At 42.9% G+C, this 12,395-nt stretch overlaps 1 protein-coding gene across 18 annotated transcripts in view; it reads right to left on the bottom strand.

The window, feature by feature from the left end:
* foxp1b (forkhead box P1b) overlaps positions 1-12,395 on the bottom strand; it is a 151,113-nt gene that overhangs the window by 21,039 nt on the left and 117,679 nt on the right. For 15 of the 18 annotated variants that reach the window (XR_014911695.1, XM_085405684.1, XM_085405692.1 and 12 more), the window contains 2 exons: positions 10,920-11,070; positions 4,871-5,063 (listed from right to left, as the gene is read on the bottom strand). Coding sequence is in view for 17 of the 18 variants with exons in the window: in XM_085405684.1 (XP_085261810.1) it covers positions 4,871-5,063; positions 10,920-11,070 (344 nt within the window). In the remaining variant the exon portion in view is untranslated. The remainder of the gene's footprint in view (positions 1-4,870; positions 5,064-10,919; positions 11,071-12,395) is intronic. The other 3 variants (XM_085405693.1, XM_085405691.1, XM_085405695.1) reach the window with 1 other exon arrangement.

The following is a 12,395-nucleotide window of genomic DNA, read 5'->3' as shown; positions in this document are numbered from 1 at the left end:
TGACTTCTACTTAATCTGTGACCCTTGGGCTTTGTGGAATCACTGTACCTGTGTGATCTGGCTTGCTCTGCTCTTAAAGGAAGGGACTCTTGTTGTGAAATCACAATCAAATCAGCGTGTATTTATTCAGTTTCACAGAGCCATGCTGTGGTTCACTTTGATCTAGACTGCTAGGGGGCTCCCTGAGTTGCTGTTTTTCCTGTGCCGCCTGCTGCATCATGTCATAGAGCCCACCTGGAGGAGCCTGTACCATGATATTAAAACCCCTACTTTCACACCATGCACGTATTGTAAACAACCCCGCCTGGTATCAATTTATCTACTGACCAATCTGTGTCACCAGGGGCTGACAAGCACGCATCTATGGGGAGCGTATGGCATGGTACAATCAGTCTAAATAGCAGGAACATCCCTGAAAAACAAACTCTGAAACATCTTCCATATGGTGAGAGGCACGGAAGCACAGCTAACCACAGTCAGCGCTAAGAGAAAGCGGTCTGTATGGAGGCAGTGTCTGCTAAGAGAGCAAGACAGGCAGCCATATGGACACAGGCACTATACAAGACACACAACTTTCAGCTACAAGAGCCTGGGGGACTGGCCTATATCGCTACCACCTGTGCTTCTGGCGGCTCATGAGCACAATGCTGCTGCTTCTCCTCCTCTAGTGTGAGCCTCGCTCTCTAAGACAACAAGATGGATCAGGAGAGTCACTGCACTAGACTGTTGTGCTGTCACACGGGAGTAACTCCATTCACGTACACAATTTCCATCAGAGATAATAATGTCTAACTCTTCAACTTTACAGGGTTCTTTTAGGGACAGGAATGGAAAAATAAATGCACTGACATTAATAATGTTTTGCATTTCTTGGCAACGATCGATCAGCGCTGATTTCAAAATGTACATAAAACGAACGAGTGAAAAGAAATCAAAGCGCGGCGTGCCAATTTTGCAGGATTAAAAAAAATCTGATGTTCGGATTAAAATCTCATTTGTATCAATGTTAGTAAAACTGTACCTCAAGTAGGAAATTTTAAAGGTCGTCGCAGGTTTCCTTGTGTTATAATTACTTGCTTAAGAGTTCACATTGTTCATAACATGTGATAATTGCATTGCAATTAGGGAGCAGTCAAGCATTCATGAATGTGGTTAGCAGCTTTTTTTCCTTCTCCCTCTTTCAAAAGTCTGAATTTTTTTATTCAATTATGAATTATGCATTCACATTAAGACCTATGTTTTGATACAGCTAATAAATAGATGACGGAAGACCTATTATAATGAGTTTTTAACAAGGAAATGTGCGGACTGGTGAAGGTAACACTGGCTTTTAATTTAAAGGGATCCTTTTTTAATTCTTTGCAGGAGGCTTGTTGGTTAATTCTGTATTAACAAGATATTGAAATGTGGAGTGCACTGGGAATCAGTGAGCACAAAGCGCTATGAGGGGCTGGCGGCAGAAGAGCCCTTTTAAACGGTGGATGGCTAAACACTAGTAAATGACAGAATTTACACCAAATGAGCTACATTAGTGTAATAGGAGAAGAGTGCAGTATTCATGGGGTTTTCTCCCATTTGAGAACATGTTCAGAGGAGGGGGGGGGGAAAATGCAGCTTCCCATGTTGCGTTAAATTTGACTCGCACCCACGACAGGTTTGTCAGGATGTTATTATTGTCAGCCAGCCGGGGGGGGAAGAACACTCTAATGATCTCTTAAGAGCGATGAGGAAAACCATGTCATCAGCTTCTTTAGAGGAGAAGGAACATTAAAGTGCCTACAGACCCGGCCAGACAGTGCGTTAACCTTCCAGGTGTTGCACTCTGTTTATGTGTAGACAGACAGGCACAAGTGCACACAAAGGTGGTTTTGACAGCTGCTAGCCAGTTGTTTTCCAGCTCACTTATTTTGATGAGATGCTTTGGGCCATAAACAAGTGGAGATCCACGGTTGAGATTCTGTCCTGGTGGACTCAATACCTCAGCAAACGTGGGAAGATTGATATCCACCATGCTAGATGGCAGCGTCTGAAGCCAATCACTACATCCATCCTCGGCACTAGCGCTGACTTTAGCCTATCGCCTTGTGTCCATCCCCGATTCACACCCGCTACCCTCCTCCCCTCTTTTCACTTTCCAGGATCCTTTCCTTCTGTCTTCTCGGTGCCACTGCATGCTTTAACCTAAATGATTTAATTATCAGTTTCTTCTGGTGTAAGACAAATGAAAGGCAAGAGAGAGATGGGAGTGCTGTGCCAAATCTGATTATTTATCTCCTTAACAGATTGCTGTGTTACAGTCCCAGAGCTGTGGTTACTGATGGTTGTTGGGAAGTAAAGTGGGCCAAGTACTTTGTGAGGATGCTCCCAACCCCCTCCCACTTTATAAAGCTGATGCAGCAATGTGTTGGGAATTTGTGTCAGATACAGATCATGCACATTTGATTTGAATAAGCAAATCATTGAATAAAGATGACCTGACTCACAGGGGTATATCTCTATCTGTGCATAACAGTTCGTGGGCTGGGAAACAACACGGGCTGACAGATTGAGTGACTCAGGATCTGGTCATATCAGGGATGTTATTCAGACAAACAAAAATCCCAGCCTGCCTTGCCAGAGTGTTCTTTCAAACAACTAAAAGCAGGAACACGTGCCTCATCTTCGGTGTGTCAAGCCAGCAGTGATTGAATTTCTCCTCCTTCCTTAAGACGGAAGTGCAAAGCCGGTGAGTGATTCCTGTGGATGCACTTAAGGTTTTAGTTGCAGGCGTCGTTGTGCCTAGGCAGATTTTATATGACACATGAAACTAACTACATGGTACTTAGGGCCTGCTGTAAACCAATCTGAAGCCAGTCGGGAAAACAGGCCCATCAGCAGAGAGGCTTGTTTCTGTTGCATGACAAAAGGACTTGCAAAACCGCATCAATTAAAAGTTCATTAAGTTCAGCACTGGGAGGATGAGTGGATGCTCTCTATTTACGCCCGGGCCGGCCCAGCCCATTATCTTCAACCTGATTATTCAAATCCCTGGATTATAACACAGACGTTTTCTCAGAGCCTTGCTTAGAATAATCATACTTAATAATATTTCATTTTTCTTCCCATGGAGTCTGATTAGAATTGAGGCTGCATCATCAAAAGAGAGGCATAACGCTCTTGATAGTTGTGCGATTTAAAATTAACACAAGAAAGGATTATTGGTTGTGTGAATCTAAATTAGCATCATTCAGCATTTAATAAGGAATGTTTTGTGTTCGCTTGCTATCGGTCATCTTTTTTAGTAATTGTGCAGTTAAAACTCTGGGTAGGTAATCCACTTTCTCCAACAGATGGGGTGGATGAAAATCACCTGCCTGGTTTTCTGACAGATCTAAGATACGGTGAGAATATTCAGACCGAGGCTGCCTTCTTCACTTAAGCTTGTGTTAAACTGCTGCTGACAACTTCTTTAATCTCTGACAGTCAGCGCGAGGCAGAGGAGCTGCCAGCTCTTGCGTTATGTCTTCCCCGATGTTTCATGGAGCCCTCAGCTGAAGCTGGTTCTTGCCTTTTTCTGCCATCGACGCTCACCTTGTTTGCTCCACTTGCGACAATACGCGGTGGAGTGAGCAACGAGTCGATAGCCTCCCCTGTGATTTGTCTTTAACTACACAGAAACCAGACACTCAGCCAGACGCTGGATGGAGCACTGGAAGCCTGTGAATACTGTCAACTGCAGGAACAATTTATGCCCGCTTTTTTTCCCCTGCACCGCGGCAGGAGATAACTTTGAAAGACACTAAAGAGGATGAGTCTGTGCAGGTAGTATGCCATTAATCTATATAGAACCAAAAGCTCTACTTGAAAAGACATAACTGTTCTCTATCAGCACATCATGATATACTCCCTTGGTGTCACTCAGATCCTCTCTGTAACCCATCCTCCACATCCCTCCCCATAAGCAGCCCCTCTTCACCTCTGAAGACCTGCTTAGTTTACTGTGCTAAACATGTTTTCATCTGCATTGCTTTCGTAATGACGCGTAGGTTTTGATCACTGAAACACAAGTCAGATGTTAGGCAGTGAGCTCATGGTGCCTGGAGGCTCCTCACTAGCAGTTCAAAGATCAAGCTTTGGTGCAAGAAAACAAGCAAATGTGTAAGATGCCAAATTAATTCCTTCCTTAAAGACACATACACACAGGCTCAGAGAGCACATGCCTTTCAGGGATGATTTATGGTGGTTTGGAAAATATCACCCAGTGTTTGCTTCTCCTAACATATAACAGCTTGTTGTTTTTGTTTTGTTTATTTATTCTGTAACACAGTAAATAAACAAAACAAACAGACATTTATGATTCTTTAAGTTCCCCATTCACAAAGGAATGTTTTTACTTCCTGGTGATCAAAATGTTCTCAAGGAAGTGCAGCGGAAAATCATAATTCAGCTATTCTCCCTATACAACTTAGTAAAAACAATAAAAAAAACACGGTGATCCCCCCCTGATAATTTTACCGAGATCTAATTTCAACTATACGCACATTTCTCCCTGATGTTTCTATGTAATCCCCAGGTGTACTCAGTGGCACAGAAAGGTAACTGTGCTGGTCTTCAGGAATACTTACAAACTATAAATTAAAACAGTAATCTGTTCAAGTCTAGAGGGATTTCTCCATCAACTCAATCCATGTGGAAAAAAAGGGTAATTTAAAGTGGCATATAAAGCAAAACGAGTTTTTCTTTAAAGCGAGATGATGTTTCCCGAGGTCACAGTTTTATAAAAACCTCTTCCCTGTAGCAGTATCGTGAGATCACACAAGCACTGCAAGTCACATGCAAATAAAAGAAAACAACAACAACGACCCGACAACACCCTGCAGATGAGACTTACCCTTCTCTCTTGTGACTCATGTACTGGCCGTTGGTGGAGGCATGCTGGTTGAGGAGTGGGTTCTTTGGCGGTGCCGGGGAGGACAGGTCGAGGCCCCGGTGGCCGTTGTTACTGCTGCTGTTGTTGTGCTCCTCCTTTACGTGAGCGTTTGTCACCTCTTTCCACAGTTGTTGCAGCTCTGTCGGAATCATGCCTGAGACAAACAAATTGGATAATTAAATCAATTAACAGCTAATCCAACTCTCTTCTTCATCACTTAATTAAATCAAAGCGTCTGTAAACAAAGCCGAGTATTAATTAGAAAATATTCCACTACAGGGTAATGCACTGAGAGCTCCCTCGCTCCTCTCTTCTCTCCCTCCCATTTTCTGTGATCTGAAGCGTGTTTGTATACACAAATCCCTGGCATTCACGCAAATTTCATGCCCAGAGTAAATAATTAACATCCAGACAAGGCATGAAATCTGAATAATCACCATCATTTTCTCCCAACAACAGAGATGTGCAGAACACACACAACAAAAAGTTTACAATAGCGACGCTAGAAAACATCCCACCCCTGTTTCCTTGAGAAACAGGACCCTGGGGTAATATTCTCAAAAGCACATTAATGTGCAAAATACTTAAAGCTCTGCACCGCCTCCAATTGACACAGAAGACTTAAACCTCATTTAACAAGTCAAGCACACTGCAGCTCACACAGCCCTTTGAAAAAAAAGGGGGAAAAAATCCCTTGAAGACAGAAGACATTTTTCTGCGTGCTGAAAACACATCTGCAGAGCGTGTGTGTTTTTTCAGCAAATGAGTGACAGCGATCCCGACACTCAGGGCCAGACTCGGGATGAAGAAGGATAATGCAGTGCTTGTGAACCCTACTTTCCGTGTCTCACAGCAGAGAGTCTTTGTTGGCACACAATACGTATGTGTCCATCTATGGTGTGTCTGAGAAGTCTGCTTTCACTTGACACAAATGAGGACAAAGCTGATATGTAAAATAAGATTAAACCTCATGGGCGAAAATCTGTGGCTACGAGTGTTTTCAGTCAAAACACGGTGCGTGCGGGCAAGCCCGATTTTAATAGCGCTGAAAAATCTAATATCAAAATATATGTGCATTTGTAATGGGGATTCAAGTCTGTGCTTAAATAAGCCACATGTTTTAAGCATGGCGGAAGAAGCCCCTTGGATATGTGGTGAGTTTAACCACAGAGCAAATGGGCAAGACCACTCGTTTAACATTACAATTAATTAAATCCATTCTCAAAATGAGCACTGGCAAATGAAAGATGATTTGCACATGCTTATCTACTCGGGTTTATATTCTCCGGATCCCCCCCCCCCACTCCTCCCTGTTTCTCATCACCAGCTCTATAGATACCAGAAGTGCTCCTTTCAAGCACCAGATTGTAATACATTGTGTGCAAAATGCTTAGTCTTAATTTATTCCTGTTGTGGAAAATAACTGTGAGGTGAAGATCTCAATACGATCAGCAAAAATATTTTTAATTTGATAAGCTACTAAAGATTTTAATTATGCTGGTAATGGAGAACATTGGCCTAATGAGGCGGAGGACTCCAGAGAGACGCAGGGGCTAAGAACTGTGAAATGAGTCTGATAGGATTGCTGTAAATTCACACTAGATCGTTTGCATATCAAAGAGCAGGAAATGATTGCAGGACAAATCAATAACCTTTCCACGTTCCAAGGAGCGTCTTCCCTCATTCGGATATTTCAGCACACTCGCTCTATTCTGTCTGCCTGTATTCTCCCTTATTCTCCTCATTGCCTTGATGTGCCCTAATCGAAGTGCGCATTCATGACAGGCTAAACATGCTTTATTTCGCGCTCCATGTTATAGCATGCTAATCCGGCGCTTGTTGATTTCCAGTTTCATTATCAAAGGCTGCATTGTTGTTTTGGACTTTGGAGCAAAAGTTTGTTTTTCCTTCTTTTTTTTTCCTGTGATAGCTGGTTTAGAAGAGGAAGGTCACTGGTGATGTGAGTGTCCTGCGCTCTGACAGAGGGAACAATCATTTTCCCCCCACTTGGTGCCCGGTGACAGTGGGCGATGTATTTTTAGCCGATGTGCTTGACAGGGCAGCCCACACTGGCTCAATTACCCAGCAGTCCTGGTGACCCCAACACCACTGTTTACTCAGATGAAACCACAGCACATAGACCGGTCTGATGAGAGAGGTAACGGAGTGGGACCAACCTGTCTCTTTCTGGATCTAGTCTGCAGTTTTATTGCTCTCCGTTCGCCACTTCCCTCTCCTACCCCAACCTCTTCAAACTCTGCAACAGCTATGGCTCATGATTCCACATAAATGCCAATAAAATATCATTACACAAAAGTCTCCGTGGGTATTATATTTTGTGTTGGGACAAAAATGCATCGAGTTTCTCTCCATCTGATTACTGTGGGACACATAATGACATTGATCTGTAAGTCCTTCTTTCTTTGGTACCCAGTTTGTCCATCTTTTAAACGCCAGATTGGTTTATCTTTCCTGTTTCCATTTTTCAACACAAGTCTTCCACTCATTACGAGCGGGAAATACGGACAAGCACTTTAAAAAATGTATGTTGTTGGGACAGTTGATTGATCACCGGCCTCCCAACTCAATTTTACCTCCGCAGGTAGCTCTGGCACCAAGACAGGCCTAGCTCTTCAACCTTTTCCTGTCCTTGTCCTCCTGCACCCAGGTGACCATGTTCAAGCAAGCAGAAAGTTGATTTAAGGTTCATAATGACATCAGTTGCAGGCCATCATCCCCCAAATAAAAAATGGCCCCTAGTGCTCCGAGCTCTTTAAACTGTGCTGCTACTTCTCACACAGTGCCGGTGCCATGGGGGGACAGTGACATCGCTATTAGTTTATTGTTCCGTCAGACTGGGACCTTTACTGCACCCCTGTTTATGTTGCCGTAATCACTGGCCTGCTGATATGCACCCCTTTGGCCTGAAATATGTCCTGTCCTAATGCTGCTGGAACTATTACCAGTAGCCCACTGCTGGATGTATCAATCACTGACAGGTCGGCTGCATTACCCGCCGCTGTCCCTGATGTGCTGCTGTTCTGTGAGCACTTCATGGCTCGCCACATTCTTTGCTTTCATATTACCGACAAATTTGTCTTGTCACTGTCCCACTGGCCTCTCTTAGACAGCTTAAATGATGTTGTGCAGCTAGAGGAACTCGCTCTCTCGCAGAGCAACCTCACAGGGTGAAGGTCCATTTTATTCGGGATGTACACAAACACCGGCCACCTTTGTGACACACACACACAGCCACATGTGCAAAAAACATGCAAACACCTTAGCAACGCGAGCCTGAGCAACCACTGACTCACTTATCAGGTCAAGAGGACAGGCTTTTTGTGAGGCAGGTGGGGGTGTTGGTTGGATCAAATTTATATTTATGAGAGTTATATCCTCCCCAAACACATTTTTGTAATTTATAACAGATAGCGCCTGGCCGCTTCCAAGACTTTGGACATTAATGTCAAAAGAATTTACGACAAGAGAAACAAATTACGCTCAAGATAATGTGAGAAATTGTTTTTCACTCAAAAGTGCTATCTACAAGTTTATACTTAATTAGTGCTATCAATTTTTTGAAAAGCTAATTCAGATGCATTCCTTCAGTCCAGAACAATGACTGTAATCTGTCTCAGCCAACAATGTACTGTACCAGACAGAAGAGTGATATATGACTGAGGTTTAAACTGCACTGCAGTACCCAAAAGGACACTTTCTTTAATTATTCTGTTTCAGTGGCCTATTATTTGCTAACCTTTAGCGTTTTCATTCTCTCTGTACATGAAAAATGGAGACAGAGGACCGTCTGCTATAATAATGGGATTTTAAAATAATTATATCGATATCTTCATGTTTAAATGAAAGAAATAAAAATCATCAGTTAGAAAGTCACCGCAATTTACTGCCCCCAAGTTTGAATCCATAATCACTGGGACCCAAACAGAGAAGATCAACTCACTGCTTCCGATGCAGTGCTAGCTGAATATTGCAGATTAGATCTGAGTGCCATAGGCCTGGCCCGCTGATGCGTGAAAGAGTTTAGTGATGTGGAAAACAGAAAGGTCATCAATAACTTCAAACAGTCAAGCAGAAAATGTGTAGAATAAGAAGACAAACTGGGGGCCTGGAGCACTAGCCTAAGTGTTGTAACAGCTGTCGCAGACACAGAGTTAACCACGAGGGCAAACTAACCAGGTTTGACTGGTTGCAACAAAAGTGAAACAGACCGCTAATTGTATGTGGGAAGATTCAGTTCCTTATTTCGATGTTTATGCGAACAATAGCCTAGTTAAATTTTCCCTTTAACTACGAGTGTAACTTATTTTAATCTGCCGTTCGGCATGAAAATATATTTGCACGGAGTTAAAAGTCAGATTTTCTCTTAGAACATAAATTCTGTCATTTTATATGGCGTCTGTGACACAGTGACACGCGACTGAAATCACTATTTCAGTACCACGTAGCCCCAACAAAGCATAAGCGAAAACTGAAAAGGTAGCATATGAAGGAGATAAACTTAGTGCCCCCGCTCTCTGATAAGATGAGATGCCTCAGAGGTATGTGATGATGACACAAAATAAACAGGATGTTCTAAGCCTGTTGTGAAATCTATCAAAAGTTCAGTGCCTAGCCATATCACTCACACAATGCTTTACTCAAGGGGTGTGTGAGTGTTTGCCAGACATCTGACACAGAGCAATTCAGCAAAGCGCAACACAGAACACAGCAGTGCTCCACGCCTGTGCCCACGGCGATCGTCTATGAGCGGATGAGTTATTCCATACCCAGTCCAAACAATAACAGCACTGTACAAACCATGTTTGTGTTTGCCTATTACCTAAGCACTCTCCCATCCCCTCCCATTTTTATCTTATTATTTCAAAACTGTTTGTCTTAGCTGTGAATGAATAGTCAATGTCATGTTCTAAAACCCTTATGATGGCGTCTTTGTCACAGGGGGACCGCTCCTTAACATAACATTAAGGAATAAATGAAGAAATAAACTTCCTGGCCAAACAGCAAGTATTGACTTCCTATCAGGTTACAGGCGCTTTTAAAGTGACAAGTTTACTGGCGGTTTCTGAACAATAGATCCAGTCTTCCTCCAGGCTAAAGGAGACTGACACCAGAATGCCAATCACAGGAACAGGACAATGAGCTGAAGGACAAAGTGTGGATCTCTGCTTCTGAGCAGTGGGATGTGTTACTTGAGTTAGTTCAGTGTTCCAAACTGAAATCGTGCAGCAAACATGTTTTGGCGTAAAGGAGTTAGATCCCATTTAGTAAAGGGGAGAAGCGATCGCTGAAGATATAAAGCGGACGTCGAGTCAGTATGTGGTTAGATACTTCTAGTGTTACATTCTTGGTCGAGCTCTACGACTATTCGGTGTGTTTGTGTTCAGCTGGTGTTGTTAAGTGTTTTTTAAAGAGTTTATTTGTGTAATTTTTCAAGTACAACACATAACTAAGCAGCTCAGGCATGACAAGACCAAGCAAGTAGGTAAGAATATCAAATACAAAATAATAGGCATCGGTTTCATTCCCAACTCTCACTATCTAAGACAATAGAACGCTTCCTGTAACAATAACATAAACAAGGTTATAGTGAAACTGGTTGAGCAATACAAAAGGTGCAGAGACAGGATAGTCCTGTTTAGAGACCCTGAAGAAAGACGTGCAAGATCAAACTTAAACTCCAGACATATATCTTTGTTGTTGGAGTGACATAGCTGATCCACAGGAAGAAAATATCTATTTTTACAGTGAAGCATTTATATTAATAGGACTATTTCAGTATGGAAAAATCAACATTTTATTCCACCTAAACCTAGCCCCCAAATTAAAGGCTCTTAAAATATGTGTTTTTATAGTGATTCGAGTGTTCTTCAGTTGCTGTGCTTTACATACAGCCACATGATAGGTCATCATAACTGCTTCATTGTGGATGAAATGTTAAAGCTGGTGGACAGGAAGATTGCTGTGCTGCAGTCACATATGAGGTACTAACCCTGAGTGAGGGAGTGCAGTGGCAGGCCAGTCTGTCCAGGCTGGATGCTGAGCAGTCCTTGCCTCTGAAGGTTGAGCAGGTGCTGCTGCTGGACCTGCTGGACCTGCAGGAGCTGCTGCTGGAAAGCCAACTGCTGTGCTGACACCTGCTGCTGGAGGCACACAGAGACACAAAGAGGCACACCATCAGCAAACACATACAAACCGTATGTAAAAGCACAACAGCCAGTGCAAACACGTACATTTGAATTTCAGGTTCCTTTGCATACACCATTTAAAAAACCCGTTTTAACATCAAGGTGACAGAGTTCACAGTTAGGGTTGTAAAATGAAGCACTTTAGAACAACATGTTCATTCATAAAAAACAAGGTTAATGGATTTAACGCGTGCTACCACGAAGCCTAATTTTCCTTTTTTTATTTTTTGCCTTTAGTTTGGTTTTGTCAGAGCCCACTTAAGACAGGTACGCTATACATCTCTCTCTCTCTCTTAATTAACGAGGATCGCAAGGCAAATGACAAACAATGAAACAACATAGTTAATCATTCATAATAAGAGCCACAGGAATTTAATTACAGCCATTCATAATTCAGCAAACAACGTGTGACTAAATCAAAGTGCTTAATAACCACCCTAGCAACTCTCACAACTCTCCCAGGCATGGCGCTGAGCTCAGGGATTCAGTCTTCCCCCAACCAGCGTGGCAAGCTGCGTTCAATCGCATGCTGTGGACGGTCTATGTGATAGCTGTTTTGTTCGTCTTACTGTGTTAAGACCGCTTCGTGAAGAAACAGTTAATGAAACAGTCGCGCGTCTTCACTTGATTTTAAAGTCAGGGAGATGAAAAAAAAATCTGGCTCTGAAAAGTGAAACGTGAACTTTGATGGGATGAAAAAGTGAAATAAGGGCACAGAAGAAAATGGAAAGGAAAAAGACAAAGTCAGAATAATAAATAGAAGGAAATTTGCTAATATCCCCAATCCGCCATGAGTCAAAACAAATGAGAGATGGAATTTAGATAACAGGGACACAGAGGAGAGAGATGACTTTTAACCCGTTCATCAACCGACGTTCTTAATAATCCACAGTCAGCTCAACAAAGTGTTGTTGCTGATTAAACAGGACCTAGCTGTACACCTTCTGTATTTTCTAACAGTTAAGGACATAACAAACACGTCTGAGACCCAACAGGACACTAGGTCTGTTTATGAGTATAAAAGACCAGTTTGTCAAGCGGGTGGAAGGAGAGGTAGGGGCACTAAAAGCAGCGCCGTGCACCGCACCCTTTTACCAAACACAGGATACACCACTTTGTTTACTTCTCACAATTGAGTGCATACAAAAAAGGTCTCTGTGCAATGCGGCAGTCAGGTCACTGGCTGGCGGCTCTGAAACCACTGAAACAGCCAGATAAAACGGGTCCCCTCCGCCCACCCCTGCCGGGCTTGTCAAAAGGGTCGAGCGGCCTTCCTTTCT

This window comes from Rhamphochromis longiceps, linkage group LG5, assembly GCF_057381845.1.
Source record: "Rhamphochromis longiceps isolate RC_006_pf linkage group LG5, R_longiceps_female_GT1.1, whole genome shotgun sequence".
NCBI lineage: Eukaryota > Metazoa > Chordata > Actinopteri > Cichliformes > Cichlidae > Rhamphochromis > Rhamphochromis longiceps.
Note: the sequence above shows the minus strand (reverse complement) of the source record. Positions and strands in the feature narration are given on the sequence as shown.